The sequence below is a fragment of the Dermacentor silvarum genome, chromosome 7 (assembly GCF_013339745.2).
Source record: "Dermacentor silvarum isolate Dsil-2018 chromosome 7, BIME_Dsil_1.4, whole genome shotgun sequence".
Taxonomy (NCBI): domain Eukaryota; kingdom Metazoa; phylum Arthropoda; class Arachnida; order Ixodida; family Ixodidae; genus Dermacentor; species Dermacentor silvarum.
In genome coordinates this window covers 64,982,240-64,997,805 of record NC_051160.1, presented here as the reverse complement: position 1 = coordinate 64,997,805, position 15,566 = coordinate 64,982,240, and the positions used below count along the sequence as shown (strand labels likewise).

The following is a 15,566-nucleotide window of genomic DNA, read 5'->3' as shown; positions in this document are numbered from 1 at the left end:
ATAGCAGCTAAGTGAAACGCTTCAAGAAAGTGTTTCTTAACGTAGATTAGAACACGTGCGTTACATCCGTAGCCTTTTTTTTTTCGGACATAGTGCTCCCACAGTATTTGCTGGGGGAGAGGGGTTATTTGAGGTTGCAATATATTGTGTGTGTTCGAACCACTCGGCACTTTAGGAACCAGCATTGCGATTCAAATCGTAGTAATTTGTGCGAGGTGCAGTAGGGAAGATAAGAAGCATTTGCCCATTGTGTGTCCATGTGCTCCTTTCTATTTTGGCTTCTTATTGTTTGCACTCTCATCTGAGTGACCATGCAAGGCGCCAATTAGATGACAAATTAGAATTTGTCCTGCGGGGGCAATTTTTTTGCCACGGGGTAATTCGAGTTTATCGACCACGCGTACTAACAAGAACTTCTTTTAAACATAGCACAGATGTTTGTAAACGAGTAATCAAATAAGGCAGGTGAAAACAACATAACGCAGTGAAAGATGTCGGCTAAGATGGCGACAGCTAAGACTACGAAGTTATCGGATATAACACAAGTATGCATTTCTTGTCCTTAGTCGACTGTTTCTGTATTAATTTACAACTGTTTTACAGCTTCGCTACATTTGTGAGTGGTCCTGCTTCATTCATTATGTTCCATCGTTTTTCCAAATGACCTTGTTGTTCTTCCGTTCTACATTTATGTGGAAATCGTGCCAAGTGTGTTGCCGCGTCGCCATCAGTTATCGATTCGTGCGCGTGAACACTGAGTTTGTTCGCGCCATTTCTCTCAGCTCATCATTTGACAATGCCGCGATATGCGAAAGCCACTGGCAAAAGTTAACCCTTCCAATGTCATAAAAAATACAATTTGATCAACACAATACTGCGGAATTATGAATAGGGACAAATGAAAGTTAATTACAAAGTAAAGGCAGGGAGGTTAAACAGAATATTTCTAGTTTACTACCCTGCACGGAGGAAAAGGGATAAGGAATTTAAAGAGATATGAAGACTGAAAGACGAGTATATAAGCGGGAATTGGCGCACAAAATCGGCACAGGTAACTCTCACAGCCTATCTCGGAGGTCCGTACACCGCAGGAAGGATTGACCTAATGACCATGGGCATAGCATACTCAAAGTGTCAGAGTAGCTATATATGGCCAAAAATAGCCGTTTTCTTCACAATAGTTAGCAAATATGAGGCCGCACCAGGTCAATTCACGTAGCCAATTTGTGCACTTCACTTGTACGTCACCCTGCGACGCTACGCTGATTGAAAGATAATGGTAAGTGCCAAAAAATAATTCCCTTGTTTTGCACATTTGCTCACATTTCATTTAATTTCTGAAGTATAGGTTGTCTAAGCAAGTGAAAATGTTTAGGCATTTCAGCAAGGGGATACGAATACATGACGCTACCTTTATTGACGCCACTGGAACCAATATGCATCGCAGCTTGATTTTAAAGCAAAAATTGCGCATAATCAGCTGTTACATGCTATTTTTTGTCAGAAACACTACCTGGCGTCGGCTAAGCGGATGCGGGCAGCCAAGGCCTTGCTTGGCTCTCCACACTTCGTGCTCACCATGTGCGCCTGCATCTTCCACCTGGCTGAAGCGAGAGTAGGCCTTATCATGTGCAGAAGGATCTTGATTGGTAAGCATGCGGCTATGTGTGTTGAAACCTCCTTCGCGTTTTAATCAGAATTGCGATGACGTCATAAAATGGTTGCGGAGTAGCCAAAGCGCCTGGAATACGCTATTTATCGCCCACTGTGTTGTGAGGAGCTATTTATCGCCCACTCCGTGAGGAGCTACCTAGCTGTTCACCTTCGTTATCGCCCTTCCCTCAGTGGTGGCGCATTGTCTGATGCCAGCCACGCGCTAAATCTGCACCATCATTGCGTCATGCATTGCTTCTACGACCAAGCAAGCTTTTGGCAGCACACGTTTGCTGCTATATTGATGTTAAAACTTTAAACTGCTTGCCTTCGAAAAAGACAACGCGAATAAAATTGAATGCGGACGCACCCGCAAGGACAGAAACAACGTGAATAAAATTGAAAGTGGACGGACCTCAAGGAACATGCTCATGGAGCCATCGAATTGATGACAATATCACAAAAGGCTATGTGCGGTCAGGTGATGAAGCTGTATCGCGCCGTGGCATGCAAACCGTGGCACAAACATGACTTTTCCTTTCCGGCTTCACGGAGGGGCAGGAGACAGAGAAATAGGCTCGGTTAAAAAAGCCGCGATAGAAGCGAATACGACCGCAACTACGCCATCGGTACGCACGACAAACGGAATTAATGTCACTCTTCCAACGCTTGTGAGAAGTGTCTAACCGGCGCACTTTAGACTTGCGCCTCCATTGAGGTCACTCGACGCCTGCTAGATCCACTGAATGTCGTATACCTGTACGACTGTGGGCTTGCGTCGTCTCAAGAAGCGCAATTCTGGGTGTGTTGTTGGCGTATTTATTGCGATAGAAATTTTACGTTGCATTCATTAGGCCAGAATTGCAGCCTTACTGTATAAATTGTGCCGACACTCGAGGCTCTTTCACAGCGCCGCCGCCGTGCTGTAGTGGTATCAGTGGGGCTTGCGCCGAGTTTGGAGGTTGCATGATATATACTGCAAATGTGACTGCGTGAAGCCGAGAAGGCTGGTGGTGCCTTCTCCGATAAGCGCGTTAGACGGTATTCCAGAAACGGCTAGCGACATGCAGTTTGTTTTGGCGGGAAAAAAAATTCACCGACGATTACGATGCTCCCTAATGCGAAATTTGAGCGCAGCTCTATGCGCATTTTCATTTCTCCTGCGGCACGTTGCAAACGAAGCGAAATGTGGCGCGACTGCCTCACTAACCTAGAGATCGCTAAGCCAGCGCGTGGGTGACGCGTGGGCGCGATTCGCAGCAGTTGCCGCCGACAGACTTACCAGATGACACCTGCTACTCTGGCGACATCTCGTAGTCATCGTCGCCGCACTGCGCATTTCTTCTCACCCTTTCGCCGTGCCCTCCTCCTCCGCTTTCCTCCTCGCGTCTTTCATGCCCCGTTGCGCTCTGCGGTGTGCTTGTTTCGTCGGTTACGTCGCCAACGCTCTGCGCAGGAACGTGCGCCTAAGTGCTGCGCTCTAGAAACGACGGAGTCAGGTCGACGCACCGTGGCACTCCACTTAAGCGGCTCAGCACCAAAGCGTGCAGCGTTCTACCTTCCGCTCCTGGCAAGAGCATTGTGCGCTCGCGCACTAACGTTCCTGCTGAGAGACAGAGATGGCTCTTTAATGAATCCTGCAGGACAGCTTTGACTGGCGGCTGTTCTACTCCATATTTGTCGAACCCGAAATTTTCGACTATTAAAAAGGCGCATCGCGACTGAGATGGAGGCAAAAAACATGCAGAACCGCACCTCAAGCACTGAATAACAAGTGGTCTTATTGGCACCTCAACCGGCCTATTTATGCGCAAGGGCTGGCCACTTGACACCACAGTTAACAACTCAGAAATGATCACACGTGATCAACCAATACAACATACTGCACATGATTAAGAACATATTGTGATAAATCCACAGCAACATAAAAAATTAAGCAAGTGTTACATGTTTGTAAAATAAGGCGAAAGCCCGAGTGCGCACTTGGCAGCACTTATTTGTCCCGATTCAGAGGAGCATGTGAGCTTCTCTTTGATGTTGTGCTTGACCGTGCAAACAACAGTCCATCTCCGCCTCATCATTCCGGGACAAGGTGTTGAGAAGACGGGCAAAAAATCAGTAGCCCCTCCCCTGTACAAGAAGATGGGTGTAAGCGAAGCTTATCCTGTGTTTCTTCGGTGTTCCTCCGAACGAAATGCACTGGAGAGTACCACGTTCTGCTCGAACCCCAACCAGTCACGCGCACTGCAGCTGGTCTCGACGTTCCGGTTGAGAAACTCGCGTTGAAACCTGGCCGTCGCACCGGGGAAGTTGGCGCTAGCGTTGCCGAGGCGTGCACCACCATTTTCAGGTTCCTGGAGGGCAAGATGATGCTGACGTTTGGCATCAACACTGCGCTCCCTCAACTCGGGGTCCCCGGCTCTTCGCTGGCGTTTCTCCCAGGCTTCGGAAGGCGTCACGCTAGAATCGGCACGTTGATAACGAGCCCTTTCCCGAGCGCGTTTATTCTGGACGGATTTTCATGAAATTTCTTCAAAAGTAGATATGTCTGTTACGTAAGACAATGAATGGCTCATACCCCTTAAGCGATAGCTCATACCCCCGTAAACGCGGCCTCCCCATTACGACGGCAGACTAGAAGTGAAAGTCTACGCTACAATGATTAGCGGCAAGACAGACAGCTGTGGAAGCAGACGACGACGACGAACGTGGGAGCAGTAGGACGAGCGCGTGCCGAGCACGAGCTACCTGTGCAGCTCTGAGAGCAGCTGGTTTCTTTAGCGTTACATCGCCGGCGCCAGGCTAGCGTATACAAGCTTCGCTTGAAAAAACTGTCACCATTGAGGTGCACTTGTTCGTCACTCTTTTCCAGGGCCTTCTGCATGAGCAGGTTATCAAAAATGTTCACCTCGTAGAACTCTCGCGGGAGCTCTTGGTTGTGCGCCCCGCTAAATTTGAGCTCGTGGCTTCTTGTCGTTGTCATCCCTTTCCTTGTAAAGTGTTCTGATAAGGTATACCGACACGGTCTCATCACGCCAGAACACGTGCTCTGTTAGCTTACCTGGCACTCGGATGGGGCACTTGGCTCCTTTGAGAGATTGACTAAATGCTCGTAATTTACGAACATTCATTCCAATAGTGACTTGATAGGCTTCCTGTCGAAGAAGATACGGTGTACATTTAGACTTTTGATGCGCCTCGCATCTTGGTGGTAAACACGTTACCTCCAGTTGTCAAAGCGTGGATGATAGCTCTCGCAGACGTACTACACCGGTATCTGGCTGGCCAGGTTCATCTTCAACGTCGTTTCCGAGAGCAGTGGTTCTCAACGATCACGTGATTGGCGTCGCCTTAGGTGTTACCAGCCGCAAGTAGAAGTCAGTGCACATATCGAATGTCAGTGGTGAGTCGCATTTGCTTTCCTTCGACATTCGCTCTAGTCATTCTTTCAGATGCTCTTGTCTTCATTTTACGTCTTTTTTTTTCAATTCCTTCTGTGTTGAGGTCGAGGGCTCATGGCGAAGTCACTCTGTCCAGAGCATGCCACGAAGACTTGACACTTGCTCATACATGCGGGCCTGCCGCAACCTCGAGCCAACCACATTCTCTTGCTGGGCCACGCGTTCTTACCGGCTTGATCAATTATCGCTCCGGGAACGCAACAACCGTTAGCAGCGGAATGCTCAAGTCTGTCTATCAAATCAAGGTGGAGTAGTTCTAACAACGCTTCCCAATTTCGATGTGACATAGAGCAGAAAACTGTTACCACGTCAGCGATATCCACAGTGGACTTTCTCTTCACCTGAGCATTCCCTCCCCTTTTCCTTTCCCCCATGTGTAGGGTAGCCAACCGGGCTCAGTGCTGGTTAACCTCCCTGCCTTTTATTTATCATTTCTTTTTTCTCTTACAATTTCGATTATACGTTTCAAGATACTACTGTGTACCACTTGTCGTACTTCAGTCGCTCCATTGTATCCGATCCTGCCGTTTTCATACAAATGTTACGAGGGCATCCCGACAAGAGGCCACAACTCTGTGTTACATACTATAGAACTTCATTCCATAGCCACTGTTCTTCACTTCACATCGTCCATCTCTTTTCTTATACGTATCAGGCAGAGATACTTTTCTTCCTATTAGTTTTCACAGTTGAATTGAATTGAATTCTGGGGTTTTACATGCCGAAACCACGATTTGATTGTGAAGCGCGCCATATTGGGGGACTCTGGATTCATTTTGACCATCAGGTTACATCTTTAACGGGCCCCCAAACCGTGGGACACGGGTGTTTTTGCATTTCACCCCTATTGAAATACGGCCGCCGCGGTACTTTTCGCAGTTCTACTGGCAGCAGTATATAGGTGCGCGTCAGATACTGCTTCAGCAATACAGTTTGTAAGCAGTGAATGCTGCCAGACAAAGTAGTGACAGTAGATGCACCTTTGTTACGTGCAATAAATAATAATTCAGGAGACAAAAGCTGTACCGGTGCTACTGGCTCATATTGGCACTGTTACGTCTCAAAAATACAATGGCCCTACTTAAGGTGCTTCCCCCGTAGCGACCACCTCACCAGCGGCCGCCTAGACGACGACGGGGTCCGACGCTGACTACTGACGGGTCAACAAAGAAGTTCCTTCGAGGTGACAGCAACCGCCGCATTCTGTGGAAGCGGTAACGACCGTGAAGGCCTGCCTTCTCACATCGCTACAAGCTCACCGTCACGGAGAGCCCGATAATTGATGCAAGCAGCCAATGTCGGCGACTTGCATTGCTACAGCATCGACTTACATTCCAACTTGTCTCGTGGCTGCATCGTATGCGGGGGCGATTGCGTCCCATCAGCAAATTGGTGCGACATCATGGGCGGAGTGCTGCGAACACTTCGACCCTTCGCATTGACAGGGACAGAGTAACCGAATTATGTCATCTAGTGACGTTCAATCACTTTAATTAATCAATCAACGTCCTGACACCACTGCGTCGACGTCTCACAGTTTGCATCCCTCTGATATTGTTTTAACGCGGCAGCGTCAAGGGCCCCATGTCGCAATAAATCCAGCGTCGGCAACCGGCGTGCGATGCGGGTGGCGGAGGAAATCCCCAACCACCCCGACCGCGCAGGCCCTCCACGTGGTGCAAGGTTTTGGTGAACAAAAATTGAATTTCTCACAGTGAAATCCGTCAGGAAAATGGTAAAGTACGACTTTACCATTCGGCGCCGGATTCGCCGTCGGACTGTTTACCATTCGGCGTTGGATTGTAACTTGTATGTACGACAAAACCTAATTCTGCTACGAGGAAACTAAACACAAACCCCTTTTCCAGAATTTCTACCAGACCTGCAGCCGCGCGTTGCGCTGCGAACAGGTCCCGATAACGCTATCGCGTTCTACTCTTAAACGCGAAGCTGAAGCGTCCTCCGATTTATTTTTAAATTACGGCATAGCTTGAGAACTGATTTGTGCATAGACATAAACATTGCATGAGAGTAACCGCATAAACTTAGGTAGGCACACCACATGGAGATTACACGTTGCATTGGATGAAATTTAGCACAACTGTGCGCATCGCATTTATCTATATAGCATTTAACTACCACTTCATTAAAGCTTTGCATTACGCAGATTCCAATATGTGCATCAGATCTGCATTATTTTAGGTCAATTTATCAAACAAGAAAATCATAGTCAATATTCGCTATGGGTTCCATTGCTTCCTTGTATGTTGGCTTCATATGGCTCTTTCTCAAAACAAATTTTTTTTCTTCTTCTTTTCCACTACTAATAGCCAGGGTGTGGGCTGCACACCAGGGGACAATGCGAGATATCAAATTAGATTTTCCTTTCTCTGGATGCACCCATAATGATGGGTGCATCCCTGCTTCCAGGTTTTCCCTTTCCGCTGGTCTTCGTCTTCTTGGGCATGTACAGCGGCCTCAACGTTGCTCTAGACGTGGAGGAATGGAAAGCAGCAGCAGCACTCAAGCAGAAGCAAGCTTCTTCGTAAACTACTTAATCTCAGCAATTTGTAGATTCGTTTTAATACCAGCGCACTCCAACATATATTTGTTTTGCATTGCCTCATCAGTGGCATCGGTGTTCATTCAGCCACCCGTATATCTCGTACAACAAATAAAAGCTGCCCTTGAAAAAAAAATGTCACAGTTTCGCCCTAAGGGCGAAGCAATGAATGCGATAGCAACACAGCAATGTCATACGAAGTAAGGTGAGCGGCTTTGGTAGCAATATGAATTGTAGTAAACATGAGCTAATTAAGTAAGCAGGTGTGCTGCAGCGTAAGTAGACCGACATGAAGAGAGACTCGATGACCACGAGAAGGCGCGTGTGAAACGGTGGTGTTGATGAGAAGCGCTTCCCGTGGGCAGCGCGCGTGCGAAGGGACACACCTGTAGCGCTGCACTGCCGATCCGGGCAGCATTATGTGTGTAGCGTGCGTTGGAAAATGTGGCCCGACTATTACTAACTGTGGTGTGAGCGCGCACAAACAAACATAAATAGATCAGACGGAATGACTGCAGACAACGACTGTCAAAACGCTGGCAGCAAGCGCATATACGCCGCAGCGAGCGAAGGTACGTGTGGTCTATCGCTGCAACGGAAACTGAGCGGCGCATAAAGGTCAGACAGAGCCGTGTGGAGATAAGAGACGGTGCCAGCGAGCGACGAGCGCGGTTGTTGGCAGAGTAGAAATGCGCCCCCCCCCCCCCCCCCCCCCCGCTCCCTCCGGCGCTCGCTTCCCGCTTCCTTGCTTGCGCGTGGAAGATTGAGTGCGTTCGCTCTCCGTGACAGCGTGCGTCCCCGCTTTCGCTCGGGCATACGGCGCGCGGCGCAGATTTTATCTATACGGAACCTCACGGCGACGGCGACAACGACGGCGGCGGCGACGGCGACGACGACGACAGCGACAGCGACGCCGACGGCAGAAATGCGGTGGAAGTGTCCATATAATTGCTATCGCAATAAAAACTGTAAAAACTGACTTACAACACGCGACACCACCATATCCAGGAAGACATTGAATACTGCTTCTCAGTTTTCTCAGCATTCGTTCAGAAGAAATACCACAAACTAATACCGGATAGCCATTGCTGCGAATGGTTGATATCACAATGAAATAACTTGTTTAAGGATTCTCACATTCTAGTCACCGAGGCATCTACAAGGTGCTTTTGGTGCACGTTAAAGAACCCTGGATGGCCTAAATTGATCTTTACTCCTCCGATGCAGCGTTTCTCATATGTAGTTTCAGCACATTAAACCCCATTATTTACGCTATGAAAATCACCGATGTGGTGAAATCATCTAGCGATGTCGCTGACATCGCAGCCTTCTTGTTTCTTTAGATCTCACTTCTAAAGTAAAATTAAATAAAACACCTCTAGTTGCAGGTTTGTAATTTGAGACCGTAGTGTAGTTTGGCTTGCACTTATTGCTAATTTAGTATCTTGGGCCAACTATTATTGCGATTTGGCACCAAAAAAAAACACCGCATATCCATGGGGTGAATGGCGATGAGTGGGCGAAGCTCCGGAGGGAATCATCGGTAAACCGTGAATCTTCCGTGTAATTCGCCCAGTCTCGCCGCACTAAATCGAACGATTCACTTCCACCAATGATGACACGCGCCATATGTGACGTCATTCCTATTTTATAACAGCGCCCTTCATTATAATTGCACCATCTCCCGCTTAAGGGGACGCTAGCACAAACGCGTTAGAAACGTGCAGTACTCTCTAGTAAGGGGGAGAGGCCACAGCGTCTTACGCAGCCGTTTACACATGCCGGAACGTGCACCGCGTTTGCCGACGCCATCAGCGTTTATGAATACGGGGGTAAGGCGGAGAGGCCACAGCGTCTTACACCAGCTTCTTACACGGGCCGTAATGCGCTAGCACAAACGCGTTAGAAACGCGCAGTCTTTCGTTAATGTTGGGTATTTATTGTCATCGTGGTGCGTGTGTCCATTTGCGCTTCGTGGCGTAGTGGTTAGCGCCGCGCGTTCGGAAGCGAGGGGTCCCTGGTTCGATTCCGCGCTATGGACACAACTTTCGGAAATTTTTTTGTCATAAAAGTAGACTTGGCTACCTACTACGACGACTACTACAGAGGAGGGACAGATCCACACCCTAAGGAGCTTCGCCCCTAAAAATTCCGAAAGTTATCGCGTCCTCGATTTGTTTTTAAATTATGGCATAGCTTGAGAACTGATTTGTGCATAGACATAAACATTGCATGAGAGTAACCGCATAAACTTAGGTAGGCACCACATGGAGATTACACGTTGCATTGGATGAAATTTAGCACAACTGTGCGCATCGCATTTATCTATATAGCATTTAACAACCACTTCATTAAAGCTTTGCATTAATGGTTAGCGCCGCGCGTTCGGAAGCGAGGGGTCCCTGGTTCGATTCCGCGCTACGGACACAACTTTCGGAATTTTTTGTCATAAAAGTAGACTTGGCTTCCTACTACGACGACTACTACAGAGGAGGGACAGACCCACACCCTAAGGAGCTTCGCCCCTAAAAATTCCGAAAGTTATGTCCGTAGCGCGGAATCGAACCAGGGACCCCTCGCTTCCGAACGCGCGGCGCTAACCACTACGCCACGAAGCGCACATGGACGCACGCACCACGATGACAATAAATACCCAACATTAACGAAAGACTGCTCGTTTCTAACGCGTTTGTGCTAGTGCGTTACGGCCCGTGTAAGAAGCTGGTGTACGACGCTGTGGCCTCTCCGCCTTACCCCCGTATTCATAAACGCTCCTCGACTTGAACATGACTTGCCACCGCCTTGGGCAGCGCGTTCGAAATGCGTTGAAGGCGGTGGCAAGTCAAGTTCAAGTCGAGGATCGTTTATGAATACGGGGGTTATACTCTCTCAGCAGTCATGTGATGGCGTCGGCAAACGCGGTGCACGTTCCGGTATGTGTAAACAGCTGCGTAAGACGCTGTGGCCTCTCCCCCTTACTAGAGAGTACTGCACGTTTCTAACGCGTTTGTTCTAGCGTCCCCTTAAGCGGGAGATGGTGCAATTATAATGAAGGGCGCTGTTATAAAATAGGAATGACGTCACATATGGCGCGTGTCATCATTGGTGGAAGTCAATCGTTCGATTTAGTGCGGCGAGACTGGGCGAATTACACGGAAGATTCACGGTTTACCGATGATTCCCTCCGGAGCCTCGCCCACTCATCATCATTCACCCCGTGGATATGCGGTGTTCTTTTTTTTCGTTTCTAAAGTGACCAAAGAAATGTGCGCAGCACAATGGCAGCTTGCCTCAATATTTTTCCTCACTGTTCTGCCGTAAACCGGTTCCGCTGCGAAGACAAGGTTGCTGGCTTTAGCGGGAGCCAGAAATATCCACCTCATTAGTTTTTACAAAGGATTCCATAAGAGCGTTCTCAGGCATACCATGTACTGAAGTTAGCCGGCATGCCAGCCCGCGTCCGTCCCGCACCATAGAGATATCAAATGCACCAAAAACATCGCCTACCACCGTATTGACGAGCTGCAGTCGAAAGCGTCGATATGCGGCCAGAGATTTTCTTCGGGTGAAAGCCGCCACAAAGGCGAGCTAATCAACGTGCAGAATTTCTGCTACCGTCATACTTTGCACTCCGGTTCGTCTGCTTGTAACGGCAGACAAGTTGCACGACCACATGAGCGGAAAATCATATTAACCACCTCATTAGGATCCTCGTATGATGCCTATTATTGCGTTTTACACAAATTGTGGCCTCATCTTGAATAGGTGCAAATATATTTGAATAAAGCGTGAGAATTAAGAAAGCAAAATGTGGCGATAGGTGGTCCGCTTCAGGCGAAGTGGAAACGCGCAAGTGAACGTTGGGTGCATAACGTTCGCCGAAGAGACAAAAGCGCCCCAAAAAGATTCAGTTATCATGTAACAGTACTCGGAACTCCAACTAAAAATTCGCAAACAGCTATAAGGGATGAAGACGGTAACATCTTCGAAGGAGACGATGCGCTGCAGTAGATAACAGACGTTATTAGGGATAACGTCGGCACGAAAGAAAGCGCAGTTCGGACCAATCCAGCAACAACAGATAAGCCTTACAGATCAAAATTTAGCACAGAAAACTGTTACTGGGAAGAAGCAGTAGCAAATGTCCCTAATAACACACAACCATGTCCCGATGACATCGCAATACAGCTAATGAAAAAACATCGGTACAAAGAGCAAGGCACAGCTGGCTAATGCCACAAACAAATTGATCAAAACGAAGAAAATTCTTGTTGGATCGCGTGAAAGCAAGATGAACCTCCTATACAAAGGCAAAGGTGATAAGGATAAGACGAGTTCGTACTGGCCAGTTACAGTGATGTAGGGGATATATAGAATGGTGATGCTAGCCGCAAAAAATAGAACTGTCAAAGCGGGTGGCGACAGATGATGTACTGGGGGGATTACAGAATGGGTTCCGATCAAGCAGACGTTCAGAGGATAATATGTTTGTACTAGCGCAGTGCGTATAGATTTCACTACCTCAGAATAGACCTTTATGAATAGCATTTCTAGATATCAAAAGGAGCCTACGACCACGTATACAGAGAATTATGGGATATTCTTAAGCACGACGGCATAGATAACGATTTCGTGGAACTGCTAGGTGAAATATATGGAGACTACGAAGTGCAAGTTGTATGGGAAATTCGACAATGTAATGCAGCGTTCGAAATTCACTAAGGACAGAAGTAAGGATGTCCTCTGTTTTTATTTCTGTCCATGCTTTATGTGAAGGGCATCGAAAGACCTCTGGAAAACAGCGAATTAGAGTTTCATTTGTCCTACATGCGTAATGGACAAATGGTTGGAACACAATGTCCTTGGACTGATGTATACGGATGACATATTGCTGCTAGCGGACAATGCAAGAAATTTACGGACTCTTGCGAATATCTGTGGCAACGCAGCGACAAATCTAGGCCTTAAGTTTTGCACAGAGAAATCAGGAATTTTGATCTTTAATGAAGAGAGGAGTAATCACGTGGTGTCAATGCAACAGCAAGTCATAGCCGTAGTTAAGCAATATAAGTACCTCGGCGTATACATAAACGAAGGAAAAAATTACTCAAGCAACTACCAAGATAATCTGAAAAGAAAGGGGAAGCGGAATGCCGCAATAATCAAACACAGAACGCTGTATACCCACAATAAGTATGAGATGGCGCGTGGAATCTGGAAATCAGTAATGGTGCCAGCGTTAACGTTCGCAAATGCTTTCTGTGCTTAAAATTGGATATCTTGTCGGGGTTGGAAGCTAACCAAAGATTGCTATACCGGTTGGCTTTGGGAGCCCGCTGTAAAACCACAAATGAGGCAGTGCAGGGTGACATGGGTTGGGCCTCTCTTTATGCCAGCGAAGCACACAGTAAAATTAATTTTGAAGAAAGACTCGGGAACATGGATGAAAATAAATGGGCGGTCCAACTGCACAAGTGCCTGTACCTGAAAAGTGTGGACACAGAATAAAGGAAGAAGTCAAGAAAGTTGGCAACTAAGTACCGCGTAATTGAAAGTGTAAATAGACAGCCAGAAGTCACAAGAAAGAAAGTGAGAGAAACAGAGACAGCGAATTGGCTGCAAAGAATGGAAACAAAAATGACCATAGAGAATTACAAGATTGAAAAGAAAGAAGTTAGATCGGAGCATCTGTACGATAGCACAAAGGGCAGTGGCTTGCTATTTGAGGTTCCAGCTGGTTGCTTAAGGACAAAAACAAACCAGAGCAAATATTCGCAACAAGATGACGCATGCGTATGCTGCTGCAAAAAATCTGGAGACCCCTCAGCCCATCCTTATGTATTGTGAAGGGAACTATTGAGACCCGTAAGTAACGTACAACTTCCAGAAGCCCTTGGATTTAAAGTGGACGGAAGCGTCAACTGGTCAGCAGTAGAGATAAGCAAAAGGCGTCTAGAGTATTGGTAAAAACAAAAGCACGGAAGACATTGATACAACTGGATCTGTTACAGGCGTAGGTAGCGGTATTCTGAAGAAAAAGAACTTTTGAAGAAGAAAAAAAAGGAGACGTGTACAAAAATGCTAGAATGAGAAACATGTATGACAAAGCTGATTAAATCAAGCAGTCAACGTGACTATTTGTCACCGCCCCGTTTCCACGGGGATGCCAATAAATCATCATCATCATCGGTTAAAAAGTGGTGAGACTTAGTGTTAAAAAATCAGGTCTTATGGTATTCAATAAAAACAGTGAACGAACATTGTCAATACATGGCCAGGAAATGCCTTCTAGGGACATGAAAAAGCAAAGGGGAAGTGAAATGCCGCCATAATGAAACACAGAGTGGTGCGTGGATACAATAGGCACCAGGTGTTCCGGGGTATCTGAAAAAGTGTAATGATTAAAAAATTAATTAAATTATGGGGTTTTACGTGCCAAAACCGCGATATGATTATGAGGCACGCCGTAGTGGAGGACTGCCGGAAATTTTGACCACCTGGGGTTCTTTAACGGTTACAGGACATATATACATATATCGTTCTGCGACCCGAACACAACTATGGGTCATAATGGCTCTTCAAGGCGTTTTTTTTTTTTGTCTACTGTTATGCTCCGACCTTGAATAACAATTTTTTTTAATTTAGTTACCACGGTTAGATGCCAGAACTGTCTTTACGTACGTGAAAAAATAACTGAGTCCATCATCTCCTCATGTTTGCTATTGTAAAAACTGCATTTCGTTGCTTAAACAGCTCTAGGTGTAGTGCATTGCCATGTTCTTACCGCATCCGGTATTTTCACGCAATCTTGGTAATTTCTAAACATACCTCAAGGTTGCTTCCGGCCGTCTTGAACAACACAGAGAACTAGATCAATTCAGTGTCACATTTTTGAAACACGGATGAAAAGAATATGCGTAAACAACTTCTTTACAGTTAGACATGCACCGTAATTCATAAGAAGAATTATTATGTTGCGTAATCACTTCCAAGTGAATTTTGAAAAAACGCTGAAGGCAATGTGAAAAGTATTCTACAAAGGGTCTCAGGAGGATTTATATACTAGTACAATAAACATAACTAAAATTGCCCATGCAGCAGGATTCGGGCAAAGGACCCCTAGCCCATCAAACCAATGTTCTAAAGATCAGGCCACGAGTGCTTGCCTCAGCAGGCGGAATTGAACTTCCTTAAGAATTTCCCGCGTGATTCCAGCGCGTTTTCCTGACGTGTGAAGTTTGTCGTTAAAGTTCACTGCATATACCCCATAACACTGCTCATCAGTGTACATTCCAAGAAAAATTTCCATCCTTTGGGGCCTATCTCATCTCGTCTCATTTAGTGTTGTCTAGCTTTCGAGTATTGAGTGTTGGAATAGATTGTTCGTGATTAGATGAAACCAGTGCTACCAGAGGGTACAAAACATTTGTGCTGTTTCATACCGTCTCGTAGCGCTGTTTCGATCGAATTTACTGATTTCGCGTGCATAGCTTTGTGCCCACCACCTTCAAGCTGAGTTTATAGGGTAGCTGCGCTTCCTGACTTCGCAGTTCCACGGTATGCGGAAGCTACTCAATTGGGACGCCCTGCTTAAATACTCTCAACACGCTGCGAAGGAAGGCAAGGGTTTCAGACAGGCGAAGGACAGGGCAGGTAGGCTTCAGCTTCACCACGGAAGACTACTTTTGGGACCTAATGTAAGAGTGCTATTTGACTCCAAAATTCAGAACCATGGAATCTGTTTACTGCGGGCACGTTTTCGTCCTGCTGAAAGCAAGGTTTCAAAATGGAGCAGTACAGCGCCATCTTCCGCATAGACGGTTCGCATAGACGCAATCATCAGGTGCTGCTCTTTGTAAAGCCGTCCAAGTAACGTCCGTTTCCGTTTT

At 46.8% G+C, this 15,566-nt stretch overlaps 1 protein-coding gene across 4 annotated transcripts in view; it reads left to right on the top strand.

The window, feature by feature from the left end:
* Positions 1–15,566, top strand: part of LOC119458142 (protein-cysteine N-palmitoyltransferase Rasp) — an 83,505-nt gene that overhangs the window by 25,128 nt on the left and 42,811 nt on the right. The window contains exon 11 of one of the 4 annotated variants that reach the window (XM_049670784.1): positions 1,505–1,645. The exons of the other annotated variants lie outside the window; for them this stretch is intronic. Within the exon in view, the coding sequence (XP_049526741.1) occupies positions 1,505–1,527 (23 nt within the window). The 3' untranslated portion in view covers positions 1,528–1,645. Of the gene's footprint in view, positions 1–1,504; positions 1,646–15,566 lie in introns of those variants that run through there. 4 annotated transcript variants of the gene reach the window in all.